This window comes from Pipra filicauda, unplaced genomic scaffold, assembly GCF_003945595.2.
Source record: "Pipra filicauda isolate LSUMZ 115617 unplaced genomic scaffold, ASM394559v2 scaffold170_size1570365_pilon, whole genome shotgun sequence".
Taxonomy (NCBI): Eukaryota; Metazoa; Chordata; class Aves; order Passeriformes; family Pipridae; genus Pipra; species Pipra filicauda.
In genome coordinates this window covers 17,991-42,808 of record NW_024104218.1, presented here as the reverse complement: position 1 = coordinate 42,808, position 24,818 = coordinate 17,991, and the positions used below count along the sequence as shown (strand labels likewise).

At 47.7% G+C, this 24,818-nt stretch overlaps 2 protein-coding genes across 6 annotated transcripts in view; one reads left to right on the top strand and one right to left on the bottom strand.

Moving 5' to 3' along the window:
* Positions 1 to 976: 976 nt before the first annotated feature.
* The window catches only part of ADAMTS13 (ADAM metallopeptidase with thrombospondin type 1 motif 13), a 24,955-nt gene continuing 1,113 nt past the window's right edge, over positions 977 to 24,818 (bottom strand). Inside the window, exons 1-29 of one of the 5 annotated variants that reach the window (XM_027741525.2) lie at positions 21,644 to 22,014; positions 21,250 to 21,316; positions 20,156 to 20,439; positions 19,845 to 19,986; positions 19,319 to 19,458; positions 18,522 to 18,605; positions 18,312 to 18,436; positions 17,407 to 17,553; positions 16,935 to 17,069; positions 16,285 to 16,435; positions 15,547 to 15,651; positions 14,926 to 15,077; positions 14,754 to 14,817; positions 14,111 to 14,237; positions 13,597 to 13,745; positions 12,195 to 12,315; positions 11,337 to 11,417; positions 10,918 to 11,099; positions 10,361 to 10,496; positions 8,644 to 8,773; positions 7,869 to 8,058; positions 7,049 to 7,163; positions 6,616 to 6,745; positions 5,076 to 5,280; positions 4,289 to 4,586; positions 3,669 to 3,815; positions 3,037 to 3,213; positions 2,506 to 2,690; positions 977 to 2,240 (exon numbers count right to left, since the gene is read on the bottom strand). In XM_027741525.2, coding sequence (XP_027597326.2) covers positions 2,082 to 2,240; positions 2,506 to 2,690; positions 3,037 to 3,213; positions 3,669 to 3,815; positions 4,289 to 4,586; positions 5,076 to 5,280; positions 6,616 to 6,745; positions 7,049 to 7,163; positions 7,869 to 8,058; positions 8,644 to 8,773; positions 10,361 to 10,496; positions 10,918 to 11,099; positions 11,337 to 11,417; positions 12,195 to 12,315; positions 13,597 to 13,745; positions 14,111 to 14,237; positions 14,754 to 14,817; positions 14,926 to 15,077; positions 15,547 to 15,651; positions 16,285 to 16,435; positions 16,935 to 17,069; positions 17,407 to 17,553; positions 18,312 to 18,436; positions 18,522 to 18,605; positions 19,319 to 19,458; positions 19,845 to 19,986; positions 20,156 to 20,439; positions 21,250 to 21,316; positions 21,644 to 21,709 — 4,194 coding nt within the window. In that variant the 5' untranslated portion in view covers positions 21,710 to 22,014 and the 3' untranslated portion in view covers positions 977 to 2,081. The other 4 variants (XM_027741523.2, XM_027741524.2, XM_027741526.2 and 1 more) reach the window with 4 other exon arrangements.
* The window catches only part of REXO4 (REX4 homolog, 3'-5' exonuclease), a 6,126-nt gene continuing 3,357 nt past the window's right edge, over positions 22,050 to 24,818 (top strand). The window contains exons 1-5 of the mRNA XM_027741533.2: positions 22,050 to 22,395; positions 23,016 to 23,368; positions 23,659 to 23,814; positions 24,005 to 24,198; positions 24,603 to 24,691. Of these exons, the coding sequence (XP_027597334.1) occupies positions 22,207 to 22,395; positions 23,016 to 23,368; positions 23,659 to 23,814; positions 24,005 to 24,198; positions 24,603 to 24,691 (981 nt within the window). The 5' untranslated portion in view covers positions 22,050 to 22,206. The remainder of the gene's footprint in view (positions 22,396 to 23,015; positions 23,369 to 23,658; positions 23,815 to 24,004; positions 24,199 to 24,602; positions 24,692 to 24,818) is intronic.

Sequence of the window (24,818 nt, the reverse complement as noted above, 5' to 3'; positions counted from 1 at the left end):
GGGCCCCCCCAGGGCTGACAATGGAGGGTCTGTGCCTGCAGCAGCAGCGATGCCAGCGGAGCTGCCTCCACGTCTCCCTGCGTGTGTTGCATTCTGGGTCCCCCCCGGCAGCAGGCAGGGCTTTGGGCTTTGATGTCACTCTCATTAAAAGGCTGGTGGGCAGAGCCCGCTCTGTACATATTCATAAGCGGAGGCACAGCCGTGCACCCCCACGCCGGGGTCTGGGGGCACAGGAGCTCTGGATCCCCTGGCAAACAACTGGGTGTTGTTATCCCTGCAGGCAGTGTTTGCTCACCCAGAAAGGGACACGTGAATCCTTGCATTAAGGTGAATTTAACACTGTTACAAAATTCCGCCCTAGGGATAAGAGGTACAGCTCCCCTTATCGGAATGGAATCAGTGTTTTTCCCCTAGAAAATGGGAGCAGAAGTAGGGCTTTGCAAGTCAGGGGTGTCCCAGTTGGCAACCTGTTGGTAATCCAAACAAATGGTACAGGGAAACACCCTGAATTCTCTTAAATTATAGAGACAACAGCTGCGTTTTCTGCAGATGAACATGGAGCACACGGTCAGTAACCAGAGCCCAACTCTGCACAGTTGATCTGGAACAATAAATAGCAGTGAGACTTGGGATCCAGAGCAGAGTGGGAAGACAGATCCCATCTGCTAGAAGGTTACAAAAAAAGGATTAAGAAAAGGATGTCTTTTCATTACCATCTCCTGTCAGACAGGAAATGAAGGCCCAGTGCCTGCATCACCCACGCACTGCAGGGGGATAGCTGATATATCCAGCTCCTCGAGGATCTCGCTTCAGGAATCTACTTTCTAGCTCTTCCAGGAATGGGACGTAAATCTAGAGGCTGGCAAGCAAAAGCACTCCACGTTTAACCAGCAAAAAAACAACTATTAATTAAGACGAATATTTGTGGTTGTGAAAGGATGTCAGAGAATCCAACTGAGAGAAAGCAGAAGCAGGGTTAAAACTGCCCAGGCAGAACCATTTATTGCATCCAGCATTAAGAGCAAGTGCAGATGTGTCCAGCCAGGCTCCAGGTGCAGAAAACACCCCTAAAGCAGTATATTGTGATTTTGAGGAGGATGACAGATTTGGACCAGAGCACCGTCCAATGTTCAAGATATTAAAAAAAAATAACCTAAAAAATACATTTAAATGAAACTCGAGCGAATATTTGCCACTGCTCTAAAATCCCTCTCCCTGCTACAACTTGCCCATGCAGTCTCAACCACAGGTCCTATGAAATGAAAATACAGATTAACAGCACAGCTACTATTCTTATTTGAGTAAGTAAGTCTTGGCATCAAACCTGGCATTAAGAGACGGAATTCTTTTTATTTTCTCCCATAAAAGAAGCAGTGGTATCACTGTCAGGTTTATAATAGTTGAACCACAGAATGGGTGGCTGGGGAGGGACCTCAGGATGTCATTTAGTCCTCCCACATAAAGACAGCTGTCACCAGGGCTTGCCCAGGTCAGCAGTGCCTCAGTTCAGCCAACTCCTGAAAACATTCAAGCTTTGAGCGACCTGTCCTCGTGTGGCACTGCCCTGCACACAAGTCTGCTTGTGCTGGCAGTTCATCCTCAGACACAGCTTTGCCTTCTTTGTAACACTGCAGAATTTCACTGGGCCTCAGTTTTGAGGGGTGTTTACACTGCAAGAGAGTGAATTTAATGGCTAAACCATAACTGCAGCTATTGGTGGTGTACAGAGGTTTGTTCTGGGACACTGAGAAATCAAATGACTCTCCTAAGAGGTCACAGCATATTACAGAAGCAAGACCCTGAGACTTCAGTGTCCAAGTCACCATCTGCATTAAATCCAACCAAAACAGACAGAAAATCCATATGAGGAATATTTGCTAAATATTTGGTGGTTACATGTCTTTTGCATAACCTTTATCAATATTAACTGAGATCCCAAAGGAGTCAGGAGATATTGTTCTTACTCAATAGGTGGGGAAGCAGTTGCAAGAAGATTAAATGACTTGTGCCCTTGAGCACTGAACAGGCAGCAGTGACTAACTGGGCCACAGCTTTTCTCAGTGCAGTGGCCCTGGCTCCTTTTATTTGGGCTCAATAGCGTGATATTCAGCCCAGAAACTGGTCGGGTGATCCTTAACATTTTCATGGAATTCAATTTCAGCTTGGCTTCCTGTTGACTGCCAGAGGAATTGCTGTTTCCCACGGAACACCATCGTCTTCATGGTGCTCACATCACGGACCTGCACGGAGAAAGACCAAACCATTTTACCTCAGCAGCCTGCAAAGGAAGCGCCTAAAAAAATATACTGGAGACTTGCAAATTGGTCACTCGGGGAAAAGCTGCCCTACAAAGGTTAGAAGTAGTACAGTAGATCTCAGTAGTTCTCACTCACATCAGTGTTTACATAACAGAGATCAGAGCCTGACGCTGATTTGTGGTTGAACTGGATGGAAATCTCTAAGGAGGAGATGGGTGTGTTCCCATCCAAAGCATTCCTGACTCACCAGGATGTAATTGAAGTGGGTGTGGTTGCCCTGGGTGCCCAGGTCAGTGTACAGGGCACGGAGGGCTATGCGGTGCTGGGGAGCCACGTCGATGAAGGTCCGACACACGACTCCTTGCCTTTGGTCAGGCAACTGCACAGGATTCACTATTTCCCCTTGGGGACCAAACAGCTGCTTGTCACAGTCTGACAGGGGCAAAGGGAGCAGAAGAGAACATGATTTAGAGAAGCATCCAGCATCTCCAAGGAAGAAAACATTTAAATTAAACACAGGCAGAACAGTTTCTCTAAGGATTTTCATCTGGGAACCTCCAAGCATCAGCAAACACCTGTGGAGGGCTTGCCCTTAAAATAAGGGAATAGTCCACAATTAATACTAATTCCAACACTCCTCAAGAAGGGGCTTATTAGCTGCTAAAAATGAAGCAAGGTTTCCATACATTTCCATAGGCAACCATCATCCGTGGAACTCTGGAACACCTTGTCATGGGTGCCTTAATCTAAAGCAATAGCAGAGCTTTCAGTGAGGTACCTTGGTAATATTTTTTCCTTGCAGTTCTGCTGCTGTACTGAAGAATGACCCCGTTTCCTGGCAGCACAACACGCTGTTTCACAATCAGTGTGTTCGTTCTGGAATTTATCAGGGACAAAGGGAGCTTCCTGCAGCCTGTCCGCCACATCATCCGCCCAGAAAACAGCACTACCTCACCTGGAACGAGGAGCACAGGGACAAGAAACACTTTTACTTCAAGAAAAATGCACAGTTTATCTCATATAGGTCTGGAATCAAGTAATTTCTGCATCTTGTCCCCATCTTATCAAAATCTGTCATGAGAACAGTGCAGTTAACTAATCTAACTGTACTGATTCCAGCAAGAGGGTATATTAGAGTATAACAGGCCAAAACAAGCAGCTTCTTTAACCCCATAAACTCATTTTATCTCATATCTATCAATAAAACAGGTAAGAAACCATTGTGTGAGGGGAGGACAAGCATCATCTTCATTTTGCTCCACCTGGCAACAACTTGGTGGGACAGAAAAACTCAGTAAAACAGTTTCAGAGATTACACGAGCTCCAAGGCAGCAAGAACCTTTCAGGGCACCAAAGGAGGGGCAGCTTTCCCAAAGGGCCAGGCTGGTCCCCAGCAGCCCCAGGCAGTACCTGCACTGCAGTTGAGGGAGCTCTCCAGGATCCTGAGTGTGATCTCCTCCCTGAGGGGCCTCCCAATGGCCACGGTGCAGTCGCTGCTCTCCACACCCGTCATGTTGATGATCCCAGTGGCATTGAGAAACAGGTTTCCACAGACACCTGGAGAGCAGAGACAGGTGAGAAACACATCCAGAAGGGACCAGAGCTGCTGAAAAACAACCCCCATTCCCTTCATGGCACAATGAACAGGTAAATGCACACCTGGGCAAAGCATGGGAAGAGTCACAGAATCACAGTATTCTATTATATGGAATATCCTGAGTTGGAAGGGACACACAAGGATCATTGAGTCCAACTCCTGGCCACACCAGGAATCACACCATGTGCCTGAGAGTGTTGTCCAAACGCTTCTTGAACTCTTGAGCTGCTGTGCCAAGGGCTCCCAAATCAAAAGAGTTTTGGAAAGCACAGGAAGTGAGTTCCTAGCTCGAGATAACATGGGCATTCTGGAACAGCATATTTTCCCTCCTCACTAGAAGTATTCCCTCCCATGCTCCTGGTCCCTGTATGGCAGCAGGGTCACCACACCCCAGCTGCACACAAGAATCACCTTTTGGCAGCATCCTCCTCACCTCCGCCGGTCTCTGTCTGCTCCTGAGGCACAGCAGACAGAGGCAGATCCAGGCTTTTGTATCTCTCCTCCCTGCCAGCTGCAGCTGTTGTCAGGTGTGTGGCTGGTGTCACTGGCTGCAGCTCTGCCCCAGGGGACCTGGTCCCCACCTGCTCAGGACAGGGCCCCGAGGAGCAGCCACGCACCACGATGGCCTTGGGGAAGCGGCGGCAGAAAACGGCGTCCACGTGCCTGCGGGTCTGCGAGTGGAGGCAGAAATCCCGCCGTGTCTGAATGCCATTCCCACAGGAGGTTGAACACTGCAGAAGAAGGAACCAGAAGTCCTTTATCCCTGTGCCCCAGTTGGTATTTAGAAATAAATGCATTGACAGGCACGATCTGGGGGGGGGGGGGGGCTGATGTTTTGTTCACTGCCGCTGTTCTCCCACTCGCCCTTTCAGTGCTCTTGTTCCATCAGCTTAGAAGAGGCCCCACCTTCCAGGAGATCTTCCAAATTATATATTTAAATTGCAGAACCACTTCCTAAAAAATCCAAAAATATCTGCATTCCAGAAGAAAGCATGCCAAGAGCCATTTTTAAACTGCAGCCAAAACCTTAGCTGAGAAAGGTGGGAAGCAAACCTACGGCTGCTAAACATAGGGCAGTGGAAAGGATGGAAAACATCCCTAGAAACAGTTCAGCATTTCTGTGGGAAGCAAATACATGAGGCAGAAGTCGTGATTCTCCCCTGCATGCTTCAGGGCAGTGGATGGCTGTTAAACTGTTGCATCTGAATGGGGGCAGGTACCTCTGACCACTCGCTGAAGCTCCACTCGTAAGAGCACGTTCTGATGACACAGGGGACACTGGTGGGGGGCTTCTCTGCCACAGGGCACAAATGCTCCTCCTGCACAACCTCCTTGCCTTGGTGGATCTGCACACAGGTGACCAGCTGCACAGCTAAGCCGAGCCCACAGCTGGAGGAGCAGGGCCCAGCTGGGGTCACCTTCCACCTGACAGGGCGTGGAGGAGAAAAAGTAAATTAGTGATGAATCCTCACCCTCTCTCACTGCAGAAAATGCACTGCAACTCCCTCATGCTTTGTCCTTCTTCACCCTCTGCCTCTCACTCTTTGCTGTTCACAGTACTTGGAAGGCAGCCTTTGGAACAAGGCTGGGCAGCCCAAAGGAGGTTTGGAGTTGGACACAAACAGGGCAACTGCATTGTGCCAGATTCCAAATACAGCCTGAGTCCTCCCCAGGGTGACACACACAGGTTTAACTGCAGAAACAATCTTATCTCCCTCCAAAACACACACCACTGAACAGTCAGATCAGGATCAGACCCAGAGGTCCTGGGAGTGGCATCCTGTAAGAAAACTTCAGATGCCTGTAGCTTTGCAGTCCTACAGCAAACAGGGCAGGGCGAGCTCTGGCCCATATATCAACCCTGAGCCATATCCCAGATCACACCATACAAATTCATGGACAGCCCCTCCTCCCCAGTGCTTGCTCTTGTGGCCCACTTTGACCTTGGAGGCCACAGCTCCAAATTACGTGGTTCCTGCTCCTCTGGGTGAGGCAAACCACCACCCTGGGTGTCTGCCACAATCTCTCCTGTCTTCTCTCCAGAGTCCCTTGCACAGCAGAGGACTTTGTGCATCACACCTCCTGCACAGGGCCCATGGGGTAATGCCACCTGGAATAATGCAGCCATCAGAGAGTATCTCCAGCTGTCACCTGTCTTCACTGGATTTTAAATCCAATCTTAAATCCAATTTTAACTAATTTTTAGGTGTACTTCCAGTCTATGGAAGTACAATTGGAATTCTTTTAATGCACACACACACACTGGCTCACATTTGAGATCAGCAGTCACCCCAGGGAGTGCAGTCTGCAACACCACAAAGCCTAAGGAAAGTGCAATGAATTTCCAACAGTTTTCAGAGCAGCAGTTCCAGATTCTGACTGTATTTAATTCTACTTCCTTTCCTTGATGCTATGTGGAAACTGTAGAGCTGGCAAATGTGTCACCACCTTTTGCAATTATGGATTTGTTCCTACCTCCCCAGGGTAATAAGGGATCAAGAGGTTTTCAGTTTTATTCTGGACTCAAACTGCAAAGGCTTCACTTAGTTCTGCCTGAGAACACACCAGCCCAGGAAAGACTCTCAGTTTGCTGAGTATGGAGCACTGCTACAGTTTTTGCAGCTGGCTGTGCTCTCAGAGAAGGGGAGAGGAAGACAACATCCTCAGAGTAGCCTGACTCTCACTTTATCATGTCTCTGGAGACAGAGAGAGGATGGAAAGACCTCTTGCTGGCTCGTTGTCTCCTGATAACTGCTTTACCTTGGTGGGCAGGGACTGAGATCACAGACTTCCATCCTGCTCTCTGGCTTTGGCACTGGGTGACAGTTTTCTTCTTGGGTCTCTTCTTTGGTGTCAAAAGCCACACAAACATACTGCAGCTGAGTCTTACCTAGGAAGGGAAGCAACCTTACTGCAGGCCAAGCAGTGTCTGTGTGTACAAAACAAGCAAACTCTGCCCGAGCCATGGCACACTTACTGCACTCATCCCCCCAACTCTGAAGCACATGAGCAGCCAGGCCACTCTCTAAATTATTCTCTGCCTGATCCAGGCCCCCATGCCTCTTCCAAAAAGATTGTGACTACAGCTACATTTGGAACTGTAGAGGGAAAAAGACCAGGCCCCCGAGGTTCCCAGGCACCGAGCTCACACTTACAGCCAGGTAGCATTTCCTGCAGCACTGAAAGGTCTCACCTCTACCACAGGAGACAGAACACTCTCCAACTACAGGGCTCCAGACATACACAGTCCGATTTTCCAATGGGATATGCCCAAGTGACTCCAGAGGCTGAAGCACGTGTGCATCTTCCTCCTCAGAACAGAGCAGAAAGACTCAGGCTGACATTGGCACCTGCTTTCCACATCAGTCCTGATCTAATGAAGCTGGGGGATACCTCCAGATCAAGCCTACAACACACTTGCTGTCACTGAAGAAAGAGGCACATTTAAGCACTCTCTATTGTTATAAAATATAGAACTATCAGAGACAGCTAAGAACATCCAAAAGTCAAGATCCCTCCTAATTCCCTAAAGAGAGAGAGACAGAGAGAGACCTGAGACTGGACACACCTAAAGCAGTATCTTCCCCATCTCTAAAAGTAAACCTGGCAGTGGCTCCCCAATACAGATTTGGAGCAGTGATCCCATGCTGAGAATCCCCCTTCCCTGCCAGCAATCCTCCCTACCATATCAGAACCCCACTGTTTCCCACTGAGGTACTTCACAGTGGACCAGGGGTTATTTCTGGTTTTGGTTTTGTGAGCAGAAATGAAGGAACAGTCAACACCTGCTCTAAGCAAACCACCACTATGAACTGATGAATCAGCAGCATAATTTAAGAGGGACAGAGCTGTCTAAAGTGACAGCATGAACCTTTATCTGGGCAGACATCCTTGGTGCAAACCACCCTCCTCAGCTCCAGCAGTAAGGTGGTGGTTCTTAACTGGCCTCCTGTGGATCACAAGTGCAAAGCTCCCAGTGAGATTCCTGAAAAAAGCCAAGCCAGTAAACTCACTTTGTCCCATCCTAAAGGGCAGACACTGACCACGCAGGGCACAAGGGAGAGGGGTTTTTCCTCTGCTGGGCACAGGCTGTCATCCACCACAGCCTCCAGTCCATCACGGAACTGAACACAGGTCAGATTCTGCTGGGCAACTCCAGTTCCACAGACAGCAGAGCATTCATCTATCTGAGACATCTTCCACCTAAATGGGAAGTAAATTGTATCACTCTGTTTCCCATCTGGATCATGGAGGTTTATTGAGGCCATTGATTACAGAAATGGGTCATGCAGAGTATTCAGCAGCTTTTCTGTTTCAAAAGCCTTGTTTGGATGTGATTGAGAGGACAGTTTCAGTCCTTGCACTGACAACTTCCAAGGACTAAAAGCATGTAAGCTAAAGAGCTACAGTTCACAGTGTAATCACTTTTTATTAAACACTAAAATGTCTATGAAGTCAGTGTCTGGGCAGGCTTGGCTCTTGGTCCTCTGTCCAGAATAATAAGCAAAGGCTCTCCTCCTCTTTGTTGGCACAATCTTGGAAGGGATGTGAGAGACATCTTCCTCTGGCCATGCCCTCAGAGTATTTTCATTTATTCCCATTCCTTCAGCTGACATCTCAATTACCTCATGGGACCAGGAAAGACAGAACATGGTCTGGGATCTGCTATGCCATTATAATTAGGAGGAAACTAATTCATTCTTCTCTATTTTTTCACCTCCCACAATGCAAATGAGACCACAGAGAAAAGGGAAGCAGGAATTCAGCTGAACTCCCAGGAATACCAACCTGTACAGGCACTGCTCCATGGCACAGGGCTTGTGCTCTGGAAGGGGCTGTGGGAGCTCCAGACACCACTGATCCTCTGTGATTTCATTCTTTGTCTGATCAAAGCAGACATGAACCACTGGTCGTGTCCCTGGGATACAAAAGGAAAAGCAATGGAGGTTATTAACAAAGTGAACAGTTCACCTCTATTAGGAAGAAGCAGTAATTTTACTTTACTCAATCATCTGTGTAGGAAAATGGTGTAACTGGGAATACAGACTTTCTATAAATACACAAACCCCTCCTTTCTGACTTTCCCTCAAGAGTTTAAAGTGATTTTCCAAAGGTGAGCACCCCAGAAGATGAGAAGTTTGATGGATAATCCACTGCCAAAATGATTGCTCTAAACTGGCCATTTGCAAGACCAAGGATATCAATCATAATTTGATCCAAATTACTTCTAATGATCTTGATGTCTGACTGATGAGGGACAGGTTGCTGAATATAAGCTCTAGCAGACAGCTGTTTTTAAATGACATTCTGCAGAGCTAAGCATGCAATACCATCACACAGCCTTTGTGCTCAGGCAGCACCATGCCAGCCTCCTCAAAGTGATCATCAACAGCCAGAACTAGACTGGAGGTACTGGGAGAGAAAGTGCAGACTTGCAGTGCCTGTAGCATGCAAGGAATGAAATATTCATAAACTACAGCCATAAGCAAGTTTTTTAACAATAACGAACTGACAAGTAGAGCAGATGAAAAGTCAAACTCAAAAAAGTTCCAAGCAAAGCTGTAAGGAGTCTCCTTTCAGTGAATGAGCTACCCAGAAGGAGAGCCAGGCATTCCTGAATCTCAAACAGCATGACCCTGAGCAGCAAATGTCAAGAATCAATCAGCAATGTTATCTTTTCTCTACCCTCCTTGTTTTCAAATAATGTCTACTGCTAAGGAGGGCCTGAGCACCACTTTCAGCTCCCAAGATGTAATTTCAGCTCAGATTCTCAACTTTCTGTTATTTGAAGTCCCAACTTTCTCATTTTTTTTCTGTTTTGGCTGCATTAGCTGGGAAGCCCTAGAGCATTTGGAGTTCTTTACTTCAGGGTTTCAGCAATCAGTTCACCTGGGGAATTTGCTGGAGAAAAGCTCTCCAGACATAACTAGTTGTATAGATTGACTTCCATAAATATTCATTAATGCATTTTCTACATCCTTGTCATAGAAGTCTTGAGAGGCCTGCCAGTGTCATCTGAATTATCTGGTAAACAAGATGTCAAACCCTGTATCAGAGTGAGCTGTTACAATCTGCATTATGATTTCTTCAGGGAGACAGAAAGGATTAGCCATGGCACAGGAATAGAATTCTAAGAAGGAAGTTTCATAATTAGCTCTGAGGCTTTAGTTAAACACTAGATACCACTTTGGTCTCAGACTTCTGATGTTTAGCCAACTTCAAATTAGTCTTCGCTAACTTTGAAAAATCTGAGAAAATTATTTAGTCTTAAAACCAAAAGTTCAGTTAAAACCTATTTAAAAATCCTCTTCATGATCAAACATTTTCAGTATCATTTTGGTGATTAAGCTAATTGCATTCAAGAGCTGTGCCACTTATTCCTTTGGTTCAGTTTAACACTTGCTGCAGCTCACTGTCAGCAATTTCCTTTTAAATGCAGTTCAGACCAAACTAAAAGTCTGCCCAGATCTCCATAAAAAGTAAAGGCTGAGTCCTGCTGTCTCACCTTCCCCACAGGTCACTGAACATGGTCCCTGCTGAGGAACCCACAGATATGTCAGATTCTCTCTGGGGACAAAGTAGCTGAAGGTGATGTCTGGGTTGGTGGCATTGCCATATTCTTTTGTGTACCTTCTATAGACCTGGGGAAGGAAAACCTGTGGTCAGTGCACAAGCCAACTGGGATTTGTTTCTTAGGATGGATGTAAGAGAAGCCAGTCCCTCTTTTTTTTCCATCCAATCCTAAGCCTCAATGCAATGACTCAGTTCTTGCCAGTCAGAGCACTCACCCTGTGAATTCTGGACACAGAGCACTGAAAAAGATTAAGCCAAGTAAAAGGCTTAAATCTGTGTGCTTTTCCCCACACAGCCACACCCCAAACCTGCAGAAAGCCTGTTTGGCAGCCAACCCTCAACCATCCCCAAGAAGAGCAATCTTCAGTGAACAGTCTCCCCTGGCCTTGGACACAAAGCCTGTTACACCTGGATGCTGCACTGCAGCAGAGCTACACAGACCTGGCCAGTTCTGACTGGCCCCCTTCCAACTCTGCTACTTTAATTTACCTGTATTTCAATTTCTTCTCGTGTTGGCCCATCCACATGGATTTCCTCCAGGCTTGGCAGGTTGTCCTTGGTGAGAAACACTTTGTATTTGATCTGGTTGTCCTCCAGAACTGACGGGTAGGTGACATTCTGTGAGATTTTTCCTTTTCCAGCAACCACATACTCTCCTTTAACCTTCACAGCTAGAGAAGCAAGAGCAGCAGTGATGTTAAGAGGATGCCCCTGGTGCCAGGAGCTACAGGCTGCCTGTTTGTTAGAAACCAGTTTGACCTAAGCTGGGCATCCCAAGGAGCATGGCTTCTACAAGTTCCCACTGGAGAGCATCCCAAAAAGTGCAGCATCAAGGATTTTCCTCCCAAACTCCATTTCCTTATTTGTTCTAGCCCTGTATTCCCATCTCTCCTTCTCCCTCAGCTCACCCAGGTGTGTGAAGAGAGGTCTCTGGTTGGTGACACGGACAGAGGTGGTGTTGTAAGGCAGGGACAGAAATGTCACGTACTCTGGAAGGATGGAAAAAAGAAGATATGGTCACCTTCCATCACTAGACTTCTGTTAGGAAGGCTGGGAATTACAGATCAACCCCTCTTCCCCCTACCAGCATGTGTCCATGGGAGGACAAGCCTTACAGGCAGCAACAAAGCTGAAGGGGTTATGCATCTAATATAAAATAAATAAGGATACAACAGCAGGCTGAATTCAGTGACTTCAGTGCGTGGCTTGAACATAGGGATGGTGACACAGCAAACAAAACTGAACTGAATTCTGTGTCCTGTTCTCACCTCTCTTTTGTTCATCTTCTCAGCTAATATCACTGAGTGTGAGACTGCAAGATCCAGATCAGTTCCCAAATAGATGTTTAACATCTCAGGAAGCATGGACAATGCTCTCAGGCACATGGTGGGATTCTTGGGGCTGTCCTTTGCAGGGCCAGGACTTGGACTTTGATGATCCTTGTGGATCCCTCCCAACTCAGGATATTTATGGTTCTGTGATCTGATATGGCCTCCAGCTCCCAATAATTCCAAAGAACTACATTTCTGATTCACATCCAGAGAAGAACTACAACAAAAAAAGGCACTCTGCCTACACACCAGCTACCTCCCTGCCTTCTCTGCTGGACCACCCAAAGTCCATCTCCATACCCTTCCTAAAATAAAATCAAGCAGAAGCAGAAGGAAGAAGTCACATACAGAGGGTTGTGACCACTGAGTGTGCATACAAATATGCAGCACACAAACAGCACCGCAGTGTTGAGCCCGAGGGGGAGGACTACACACCTTTAGCTTTTCCTTCCATGTAAGATCCACTCACTTGGGTGCAAGTGGAGTTATCACCCCCACAGACCTTGCAGGAATCCATTGTCTTCCCAGAGTCCATCTGGCCGTCACACCCGAATGCCTGAGCAGAAGGGAGAGTCTGTCAGACCTGCCTATTCTGAGAAAACAAGTGAATGAATTCCTGAGTTCCTGAAACTGCCCTTTCCATTTGGAATTGGAATTTAAGACAACAGAGACAAAGATGCATTTGTACCTACATCTACCACTGGACAGCACTATGAAAAATCAGGGACTGGGAAGTCTTAGGTGAGAGCACAGGTCTCATTAACTGAGTGACATTTTCTTTCCCATTACAAGCAGCCCCAAAAGATTTCTCCTGTGACCTAAAACAAAGGCCCTGCACTCCTTCTCTTCTAAGAACTCTTTCTGGAGGTGGGGAGGAAAAAACAAAAGCCCAGGGGAACAGTAAACATGAATGACAGGTTCTAAAGGAATCTTTAGCTCCCCAAGCCCCAAAGCCAAATCTAGCTCACATCCTTCAGCCTGGCCTTCAATCCCATGGAACTCAGAGGAGAGATTCTATCCTCATTCCCACGAACAAGACTAATTTACACAAAGCTACAGGAGGATCTCAGCAGGCTTAGCAGCAAAACATGTGCAACTGCTGAATTTATGCTAGAGGCACTGATCCCAGGCTTTGGAAGCTGCCACAACATGCATATTTATCACTGTCGCCAATAAAACAGCCAAAATCAGAACAGGTTATGCCTACACCCTCTGCTGTTCATTGGGGGAAACACATCACAAGACACGGTGAACGCAAGGATAATGAGAAAAACATAAAATTTAAAAAGAGTATTCTGGGAATGTAAAGAAACAACAGCAAACATCCACCCGGGTCAGCACTGAGCAGTTACTAAAATGCAGACGGCGCGGGGGAGTTACATTCAAGTTCATCTGCAAAGAATGTCTTTCTGAGGTCCAATCCAGAGAAAAAAAACCCAAAAGTTATACTTCAGTTTTCATTAGTGATACTGCAACAATCAATCTGTTGGCTCCAACAGAGTCAGCATTTTATGGGGCTAATTACACCAGGCAAACTGAGCAGCTAATGATGTGTCCTCCACCAACACATAAACCACTTGCTTCTTGGATTAGGGATGTGTGCTTAATGCATAATTAGCAGAATGTCTTATCTAGAGGGCATTGGCATTGGATGCACAGACAGAACAGTAGATTTGTTGGACTCCATCCAACACCAAGAAACAAGAACTAAACTCTCTTCTGAGAAGAGCTTGCTCTGTTGTTTGGGACACTGTGTTTTTATCCCTGCTCCAAGCAAACTGACTCTTTTGGTGCAGGTTACCTGTCAGAGGTTCACCTGGATTCCCCAGTCACTTACTCTGCAGCTTCCCATTATACAGAGGTGGAAAGGCCTGTGGTGCTCTGAGTCCTCCTGCTCACACCTGGTTCCATCTATGAAACTGTCCTCACGGCTCACCATGAACTCCTTCTCAATGGCCCTGCACATGTGCTTGCAGAGCAGGTCCCCTGGAGCAAACAGGCACAAAGGAGTTACTCTTTCAGAAAGGCATGTGGCTGACCCTCAAGAAATGGGAAGAAACCCAGAGAGGTTGTGGACTCTCATCCCTGGAAGTCTCCAAGGCCAGGTTGGACGGGGCTTGGAGGAACCTTGTCTAGGTGGAAGGTGTCCCTGCCCACAGCAAGGGCTGGAATGAGATGATCTTTAACGTCCCTTCCAACCCAAACCATTCTGGGATTCTATCATCTGACAGAGTCCCCAGGTTTCATGTGAAAACTAAAAAACTCAGTGAAACATTCTTTTAACTTCAAAGTACAGACATGTCTCTGAGTGCTCCCTGCACAAATAAACTGAGGTTTCACACTTTCCTTACCTTTGGCAAAGCCAACAGCAGAAGTCCAGGTATAAAAGGATGGTGTTTCTACAGTAAGATACAGTGGCTTTAAATTTGTTGCTGCACATTGTTCAGCCATAAAGTCCTGCTGGGTCATCAGACAGGCCTGAATCCCAAAAAGAATTGTGTGGGTAAGGAAAGGAAGTGACTGAGCACAGAATCTCAACCAGCATTTTATCAACTAGCTAAAGGCAGAACATAAGTAAAACATCAAAACAACTGCATATAAAGAAAACCACTTCAAAGGGAAGTTAGATGGTATGCAGAGAATTGTGTTTGAAAGCTGATATCTTTGCTATTTGTACAAAATAAATAGGTAAGGAAAACAGGAACAATGCAAGAAAGTCCCTCTGAAGAAAACTATCATTAAGTGAGTCACTATTTTCTCAACACCTGTCCTGCTAGGGGGCATAGAGAAAATGCTTCATTAAACGTGAACAATGCTATTAAATAATACCACTGCCTTCAGTGGCACAAACACCTCTCCTGTTGTCAAACAGATGGAGGCTGCACACCAGATCTTTAGTCCTCCTTCTCAGAGCAGTCAGCTGTTGTGTACAGTCAAAAACCAGTTCTCAAAGTGTTAAGACAAAAGCTCAGGTGATGTGATGAGCTCCGTTACCTGTGTATTGCACATCTCTGCTTGGATGCTGGCACCGCGGCATTCCTGCCCCCCAAAAGCAGGCCTGGGAATGACAGGAGAACTCCTCAGCAGAGCCTCAGGTTTGTGGCAGCCAGAGAGCAAGGCTCAGCCCCTCCAAGGCCCTGCAAAGAGCCAGGTGCCCCCCTCTCACCTGGGGTTGTTGCAGAACCGCTGCCTCACCACGACTCCGCCGCCGCAGCTGCGGGAGCAGGGGGAGAAGGGGCTCCAGGCTGACCACTGCCCATGGACCACAGCCATGGGGTTCAGTTCTTCCAGAGAGCTGCACTGGCCCTTGGAGCACCACTAGGACCAAGAACACACACAAAACTGGCAGCAGCACCACAGTGAACCCAGCAGGGCTGGGATCTACAAGGGTGGCACAAGTCCCCGTCATTTTGCAGGCAAGTAATAGAGAATCCCAGGATAAATGAGGCACCTTCTCACAAGAGGCTGAAGAGTCCCATTCCTAATTAGGGTCTAACTGAGTTTGAGGTTAAAACAAAGAACAGATAGGTCATTTCAAGTAGAGAGCAAAGTCTTAAAGGAGAGCTCAGACATCAGGCTACAGAACTGCAAAGCAACTCCAGATACAGACGAGGTGGAAACACCAACATCAGAATATAATGGTACCAGTTTACGACTGGAACGTCTGGCCTCAGCTCCCTGACCAAGGGGCACAGAGTGCCATTTACCTTCCAGCCCCTGACAACGTCTTGCTATCTGAGCTCCAAAGCACCCACACCCACTTCTGTCAGATCAGCAGCCTCCTCACCTTATTGATCCCACACTCAGTACCGTCCAAGAGGGGAACCAGAAGCCGAGTACAGCTGGATTTGTCTGCTGGTTGTACATGGCATGAGAGAACTTTACATATGTCCTGGTGTGACAAGAAATTCAGGGAGTTCAGAGAGTTGTTCAGTCATCAACACAGCAGGCCCAAAAGTTTAAATGGTGCCATGTCCCAGGTGTTTGGTTTTCCCACAGTACCAACAATGCAAGTTCAATCATTTCTTCTGCTATTGGGCAAAGTTGTGGGCAAGTCAAAAGACCCTCACTTCCAGCTGTAATGCTGGAAGACAGTCAAGTGAAGCAATTAAAGTTTCACCCACCTTAGTGCTTCCTCATTAACAAAACATGTCCAGATGGCAGCTATTAGCCACGCTGTGTTTGTCAGACAAGGGCACTTGAGCCATGGCAGGGAAGCTGAAGGAATCCAGTGAACAAGAGCTCCCCAAGGCAGGACCCTGAGTGGGTGTACCCTGCACTGCCAGGCCAGTTGTGTGCAACAGCACCCCACTGTGCAAACCTTAAAGGAGATTTATGTGCAGGATGGAGAGAAGGGAAGCATTTTTAAAGCCTCTGAAGGTTTGTTCTTTGCAAAAAAAATCTGTGGCAGAAAAACACCTCCCATCCCTTTAGAATAAAAACGTCGCCAGCCCCCTTCTCCTGAACTTTGGCTCCAGAACATTTCCCTGCTGCCCTTAGCAAGACAGACAAACTTTCTACCTACAACATTGCTGTCAGCAAAGGTGCAAGCTGTGGCAACACTCCCAAAGGCTATTTTACATTGCTCATCTGCTCCATAGTACAAGCCAGGCTTCCATCCAGGGATGCTGCCGTCCATGTCCGGCAGGTCATTCAAGCAGCTTGTTTGGCCTGTACTGATAGAAACATAAGGAATATCACTTTCCCAGCTGTGGGCAGTGAGGACAATGACATGTTTGCAAACTTGTGCTGAGTTTCATTCTGGGAGTTGGCTGTTGTTTTCCCAGACAACACATGCTCGCTGTGGGCTGTGATGGATTTAGCTGCAGCAGCTGCCTGGAGATGCTCACAGTTCCCTGCTGCTGAAGTTATATCCCATTCCTGTTCTGCACCCAGCCAGAACACAGCCTGCAGTGCTTGTCTGAACATAGATGCTCTGATGTTGTAAATAAAATGTCCAGGCTGAGCCAGTGTCTGAGAAATCCAACACAGCCCAGGCATGTCAGGCACTAACCGAAGTCATTTCCAGCTATGTGAAGCAAAAACTGGGTTTAACCTCAGAAAAAACCAAACCCCAAGCTTTTCACTGTTCCTCTTTTTTTTTTTTTTATTCTTTGACATTTCTTCTCCTAAGCTCCCAGCAGAGGGAACAGCAGAACTTGTCCATTCCCTTACCTGACAAGGGTCAGGAACTGCTCCCGACTGCACGGTGACCACGTGAGGTCGATGCTGTTGTGGTTTCCTGCTGAACCCATGATGTAACCACTGCTGCTGCACTGATTCCCCTCTCCATCGTGGGGGATTCCAAGGCTGTAACAGAAAGCAGCACAGTGCCCTGAGCAGAAGAAACCCAGAGGCTGGGTTCCCTCAGAGCCTCTCTTCTCTAAGCGAGCACTGAGCTCCCTCTGCAGCCCTTTTTTCCACTGTTGTCACAAAGGTTTTCTCTCCTCTTTGCAGCTTCAAAGTTGTCACAGAACATGCAGGAATGCAAGAAATGCAAGGAACACTTTCCAAAAGTGTAGAATTATCCATAGGAAACTCCCCATTATGTCAAGAGATCCTTTTCCTTCTTCAGAATCCCTTAAAATGGGGAACATTTTTACTTGAGTAAAACCTACTGGGCAGCTCTGGGGGCTTTCCTACTGACCTGTGCCCAATCTCATGGGCTATGGTGACTCCAAGGTCAAAGCCAGTGTCCTGGGTAATCACACAGCTCCAGAATGAGGAGCAGACTCCCCCTAACTGGGTCACTCCACGTAGCTCCTTGTTCCCATCAGGTAACTCCAGGTCAAACCTAAAGTAAGGGAGGCAGATACAGAGGAAAGAGCAAGGAACCACCACAGCTAATAAAGTCAGGCACAGACATTCAGCTGAATTTCTTTGAGCTTTCCTGGTCTAACTCTGCCAATCTAACATTTCTTTTGACACATGGAGTTCCCTGGAGCAAGACTGTAGCAGTAGGGTCCCACTGCTCAAAATTTACAATGATTCTACATTTAAAAATCCAAATGTCCTCAGAGGAGCAGAACAGAGTAAAATGACATAATCCTATTTGCAAAAGACAGAGCAGTATCCTCATCTCTTTGAAGAAAGAGCACGAAACAAAACTCACTGCACTCAAGAAAAGGTTGCATTTGACAAATTTGACAAACCAAGGCAATTTAGAGCAAGGAGCCTGCCAGTCAGACAAAATGTCTGAGCTGGAATAGCACCAGGAATCTTGCATAGAAAACACCAGTGGGTTTTCACTTCCAGTTACTGTTCAACTTTTCTGCCCACAAAAAGCTGCAGTGGGTTTGGTTGTGCTGCTCTGGGAGCACACAATGTCTGCTCCAGCCTGGGGGAATATCCCACTTCCTTCAGAAACTGGAGGAACAGCATCTCTGACTAACTGCATTACACAAAGGGCAGGAGAATCAGCCCCAAACAGCAGAATCAACCCACTGCCAAAGACTTGGTGCGAGTCACCGTCACTGCGGTAAACGCTGAACACCAGCAGCCCTGTTCCCAACCCTGTTCCCAGTCCCTCCCAGGGCAGGGTTGCTCCAGGACCTGGTGATGTAGAGGACAATGTCAGCATGCTGGGGGTCAGAGTCGTTCTGGGGGTTCACCTTCTTGCTCCACTCACAGACGCTGATCAGCGAGGAGGTGATGTTTGTGGTGATGTTCAGCTCTGCCTGGAGGGGAGGCACAAGTCTGCACATTCCAAACAGCTTTGAGAAACCCCTTGGACAACACCTTATTACAGTCCTCCCTGCTTACCTCTGGCTCTCTCAAAACCAGCATTTGCATAAGATGAACCCTGAAATGAGCCCCCAGTGAGGCGTCTCTGAGCAGCTCTGCTCCCTGGTAAGAGATGGAAAGGGTTCAATACAGAAGGCACCTCAGCGACTCCCACTGTTCCCAAGAGCAGGGCAGCACCCACTACAGAGGTAACTACAAAATCACTGGGAAGAACAACATCAGCATATGTGCTACAAATGTAAATAAATCTGTCAAGAGATGAGAACTGTTGTTAGACTTGTCAGATATTGCTGAAGCAGAAAGAAGGATCTGCAAGGAAAACAGTTTCATAGGGTAGGAGAGTGAATGCTAAAGAATTTTTTTGCTGTACACACACACAGAAAATGCATAAACAAATTCTTAATAATAGTACAGGGAGTCATTTAGAAAAACTCTGTAACAGAAACGAATCATTGAAATTAAAATGTAAGATTCGTTCGGTGGATTTAGTTCAATCCCGCTGAAAGCAGCAGGGACTTAATCAAGGCTTGGGTGATAAAACTCTATCTGTTTTACAAAAATATTTGTAATGAATAAGAGCTACATTTTCTGTATAGGTTTTATGGTTATAACTCAAAAACTTTTAACATCCTCTTTTATTCATGCAGCTTCTTGTGCAAGGGAAGTTTGCCAAGGGAAGCAGAGAGGAATGTCCTGCACACGAGCAGTGCTCTGTACCAGGGGCAGGTGACCACAACCCCCCTGAAAGGTCCTGCCTGTGACACAGCCTGGGAGCTCCCACACAGGGACAGCATTCCAAACAGAGGGCTACTCACAATGTTCAGGTTGGCAAGAATGTATCGCTCCGTGTCCTCTCTGTGGTACAAGAAAACATCTGGACCTGCCACGACCATCAGCTCCAGATGTTTGACAGCTCCCTCAGCCCTCTTCTGCAGGCGAGGAGGACCCCGCCCTGCTGGACAGCACAAAGGGAGTTCAAAATGCAACATAAAAGCTTCCACAGGTCCACTCCCTTTTCCCCAAAGATAGAATAACACAGCTGGAAGTCCACTTCTCTCAGGTTTCCCACTTCTGGTGGTTTCTGGTGGTTTCTTTCACCTGCCAGCATCCTTAATAACACACCTGTGCTACCAAAATAACAACTACCCGCATGAAAACACACCAGTTACACCTGTGGGTAGTAAATGTGAGGTGAGAAAAGTTTGGGGTTAGTGAGGTGAGAAATGTTTTCAAGCCTACTCATATATTTCTAAATATCACTTTTTCCCCTGAGCTTATGCAAGCAGCCCCACTACCATCAGACAGCTTTTCCAAGCAGAGCTTCCTCTCCATGTCCATTACCTCTTGCTGTCTTTGCCTCTGCTGCAGCACTTCTGAAGAGAATGTGGGGTCTGGAGAAGCCAAAGTCCTTCAGCAGGGCCACATCTTTGCTTCTGACTGGCCTGATGTGAATCTTTTCCTCATCCACAACGACAACTCCTTGCTAAAGCAGATAAAATACCACCTCTGAGTTATCCCAAAGTTATGTGGTATCAGTGGAGAACTGTGGGCCATATCCTCCCTTTGTCAAGCTCAGATTTATTAAGTGGATGGTTCACAAGTTTGGTGCATGAAGCTGCAAAGCTACAGGGGCTGTAACAGCTCATACTCACCAACTGCCCTTCACAGTAAGTGACTCTACTCGTGGCCCCAGGAGGCTGCAGTGGGTGTCCTCCTGCAAAGCAGTTCCCTGGGAATCTCTTCAGGAAGCTAAAGGAAGAGTTCACCACTTGATTGCTCACAAAGGATGAGGAAAGGAGGGCGTGGTCCTCTAGAAATTCAAAGGCAAAGAGCTCTCCCCAGGCCTCGATGGAGCAGTGCTGGATCCGACAGGGCATCAGCCCAACCTGCTCTTCCTTGCAAGGGCAAGTTGGCTCAGCCACAACAAACTCGGGTACTGAAAGAAATCAAACAAGACCAGAACAAGGGGAACAGTTATGAGAAATGATGATACACAGAAACTCAGTGTAATGGTCTGTCTCCCTAGGAAAAATGCTCTCCAAATGACAACTGTGGCCTTCCGGGGTCAAGGAATTTCTGTGCTTTCATGTGTTCCAAACTGAGGATAATCTGATTGGGAACTGACAACAGAAACTGGCTCTTGATTTATTGGTGCTTTTGCTCTCTCAATAAAGAGAACAGTTCATTTAACAAAGACTGGGACAGTTTTACTTCCACGGATGTTAAGTATTAATGAGTGAGAATTATCATAACCCAGGAAGGATGAGTTCTAGGTGAACTCATACACAGACCATACCCTTCCTTTAGGGATTTGAGACATCAAAACACATTTTTATTCTTAACTATCATCAATCCAGACCTGGAATACTTCTCTCTCCATACATTTATTTTTAAAAAATAATTACCAAATACATTTAAAGTTATCCTTAATCTAAAGCTTCCCACTCAGCAGACCTGGATCTGTTTATCTCATAGAAAAACACCAATACAGAGGATGAGGACCACAGCAGAAATGTGGAAAGAGATTTAGCATATCTCCTTCAGCAGATTTTAAATGCTGACCTAGTTCTTCAACCACTCTCACACTGAGGCACTGATTGTCTCTGAGCAATGGAACTCAGAAACACCCAATGCTTGTCAGATCAGGGGTTGTTAATAAGCGTTCTTAGAGTTATCAGATATCAAAAGGATTAGAAATGAACTGACAGATGTGTTCTAAAATGAAGAAGGACGGAGCCCTGCATACCATCAGCAACCGAGCTAGTTCCAAAATAGGAGAAAACAGCTTCTGCATCCAGAGCACTGAGGAATTTCTGCAAGAAGAAGAAGAAGAATAGCTTTACGGTTTTTTTAAGAAAAACAAATGGATAACAAGACTATCGCTCACTGAACCTGACCTGGAAGGAACTCCAGCCAACAGCTCAACAAGTCCCAGCGCCAAGTTCTCATGGCTTTGCTCCGCGCTGAGCACGGGCTGCACAGCAGCCACCCGGGGGAAACAGCTTTATCTCCGTGATTAGCGAGGCCGAGCGGATTTTGGCTTAGAAACAACGTCGCGTCGCCTCTCCTCCGTTATTATTTTTTCTTAGAAACGCGAAAGCCTTCCTGGAAAGCCGCGTGTTCCGGAGGTTCAGACTCACCTCTCGGGGCCAGCACAGCCCCAGCGGGAGCATCACCAGCGCCCGCACCGCCCAGCCCACCATCATCCTGGAGCAGCCGCGCTGTCCGCGCCGGCCCAGGGACGAGGAGGGCGATTTTTGGCCCAGAGCATCACGTGGAGCGGAAGGGGAGAGCAAACAGGGCTTGGAGCAAACAAATAGCGCTCGAGCGGGGCCTCAGCGCGGCGGGGGCGCGGGGGGCCGGGGCCGCTCCGGCAGCTGGAGCCCGCCCGCCCTTGCGCAATGCCCGCGGCTTCCCAAGGGTGCGCGCCAGCCCCGCCGGCCCAGAGGCGGTTCGGGGGCTCCGTGTCCCTGTGGGGGACGAAGGGGGGTGTCCCCATGGGGCGGGATCTCTCCATGACCCCCCAGCCCCGTGACCCAGCCGGCACCCCTCGCCCCCGGAACCCAAGCGCGGGGCGGCGTTCCCCGCCGGGGCGGGGCGGCGCTGTGCCGGTCCCCCTGCGGGAGGCGCGGCCCGGTTGGGACCCGCTGCCCCACGATCCCAATCCCGATTCCGGTCCTGATCCCGTCCCTCTGCCCCCCGCATGGCGAAGCAGAGCCCCGCGGAGCCCCAGGCGCCGGGGCCGAGCGCCGCGGCCCGCGGGAAGGGCAAGAAGAGGAGGAGGAGGAGGAAGGGCCGCGGCGAAGCCGCCCCGAAAGGCCCCGGGATGGCGGTGGCGCGTCCCCCACGCGACCCCCAGGAGTTCTCGTCCAACTGGAAGGCGCTGCAGGAGGTGAGGGGAGCGGGGGATGCGCGGGGGAGAGCCGGAGTCGTCCCCGGGGGCTGGGAGGGGCCATGCGGGCAATCCCCGAGTGCAGCTGTGCGCGGTAATTAACAATAATCATCACCTTTGTGTCAGTAAATAAAGGGGTGTGTGCCGATATTTGGGACGCCCCGTTGTAGGTAATTCCCCTAAAGCCATCTGGAAAGTCCAGAGTCCCTCTGGAGAGGGAGATAATCACAGAATCATGGAATGGTTTGCGTTAGAAGGGACATTAAAGCCCATCTCAACCCACCCCCTGCCATGGGCAGGGACACCTTCCACTCTCCCAGGTTGCTCCAAGCCCCGTCCAACCTGGCCTTGGACACTTCCAGGGATGGGACAGCCACAGCTTCTCTGGGCAACCTGTGCCAGGGCCTCACCACCCTCACAGGGAAGAATTTCTTCCTATTATCCCATCCAACCCTGCCAGTTTGAAGCCATTCCCCCCTTTCCTGTCACTCCAGGCCCTTGTAAATAGTCTCTCGCCATCTTTCTTGAAGGCTCCTTTCAGATACTGGAATTAGATCACCCCAAAGCTTCTCTTTTCCAGGTTCTTTCCCTTTATCCTTTTTTCCTTTTTATCATTTTAGCTACTGAAACAAAAGGCAAATGGCTCCAACAAGTCCCTCTCTACATGTCAAACTGACACCAAAAAGAAGCAGCCAGTCCAAGCAGCCAAAAGCCCAGAAGTCCCAGCTCTCAATGGGAATGTGGGAAAGGCCAAACCCACAAAGAAGATGGACAGTGGTTCTGCTAAAGAGAGTCCTCCCTTGTCTAAGCCAAAATCCAAGGGGGTTGAAGTGAACAAGAATTTAAATGGCACCAAGAGCAATGGAAAAGGCTGCAAAGACAAAAGGAAAAATGGCAATGTTGTGAAGGAGAAGGATGATTTAAAACATAAGAGGAGGAAAGCTGAGGAACACGTGGAGCAGCAGCCCAAGGAGTGAGTACTTCAGGCATCACACCTGGATGGGAATAGTCATTTTGGCATGCTTAAGGAACACAGAGAGGTACATTCAAAACAGCTGCACTCTTGCACACTAAGTTTTGGAAGAAATAAGGCCCATATTGCCCCTACTCCTCACATATAGCAAAAAACCTGCAGAAGTGACAGCACTAGACCTAATTTTCAGGGTTTATTTCTCAATTTAAGAAATAAACTGGCTTATTGTACACCAAACAGACACCAGACTGCTTTAAGGCCATAAATGTAATTAAATCTGTTCTTACCAGGGCTGACATCTGGTTTGATGACGTTGACCCCAAAGATATCGAGGCAGCAATAGGACCTGAAGCAGCAAAAATTGCCAGAAGAAACATGGGACTTGAAACAGGCCCATCCAAAGAGTCTGTGGAGCAGGTGCTGGTCAAGGAAAACGCTTCTGATGGGTGAGTGACATTCCAGGGGGAAGGATGGCAGCAGAGGCATCGAGAGGAGCTGCTAAAAACTGATCTGCAGGTGGACAGTGTGGGCTGACATCTCCCTGCCTCTGCTGACTGACTTTTTCCCTGTTGGAAGCAACCTGTAAACCTTGTGAACTGCACACAGAGGTGTCTCATGCTGTCCTTTGTCTTTCAGGCTGACAAGAGCTGTAGCCATGGACTGTGAGATGGTGGGGGTGGGCCCCAAGGGGGAGGACAGCATTGTGGCTCGAGTGTCCATCGTGAACCAGTTTGGGAAGTGCATTTATGACAAGTATGTCAAGCCCACAGAAAAGGTGACTGACTACAGGACAGCTGTCAGTGGCATACGCCCTCAGAATATCAATGCAGGTAGGAGGGGTGTTCCCCCAGAATGTTCTTTAAGGAGGGAAAATTTAACAGGCTGTCACTGAAGCCTGACTGGCTGAGCTTGGAACAGTTTTAGACCTATTTTGGGAAAACAAAATGCTAAGATTTATGTTAATGCTAAGAAAAATGGTGGGGAGAAGTACTTCTTACAGAGTTATCACTATTGCCCTTGAAGAAATTAACTGGTGGATTATGGTATGGGAGCAATAGAAAAATTATCTCCTTTTCATGCTCTCTTTATGGAATTGTCTAATGAGCAGAGGATTTAGTGTACTGTACAATTTGCATAACTACAGCCCCAGGGACACAACTGCTTTCACAGAAAAGATGCAGTGTTTTAATTGTAGTTTGCTCATGGAAAGCGTTTCCTTGTGTGGCATTTTTAGGTGAAGACTTTAAAACTGTTCAGAAGGAGGTTGCTGACATCCTGAAAGGGAGGATTTTGGTTGGACATGCTTTAAAGAATGATCTGAAGGTACGTGGCTGCACATTTGACATTGATTAAATTTCTGACACATCGTCCTGGATCAGGTGAACACACCTGAACTCCTGCAAACTGCAGCTCTTTCACTGTTCTCTCAGTGATAAAGCACCAATTACAG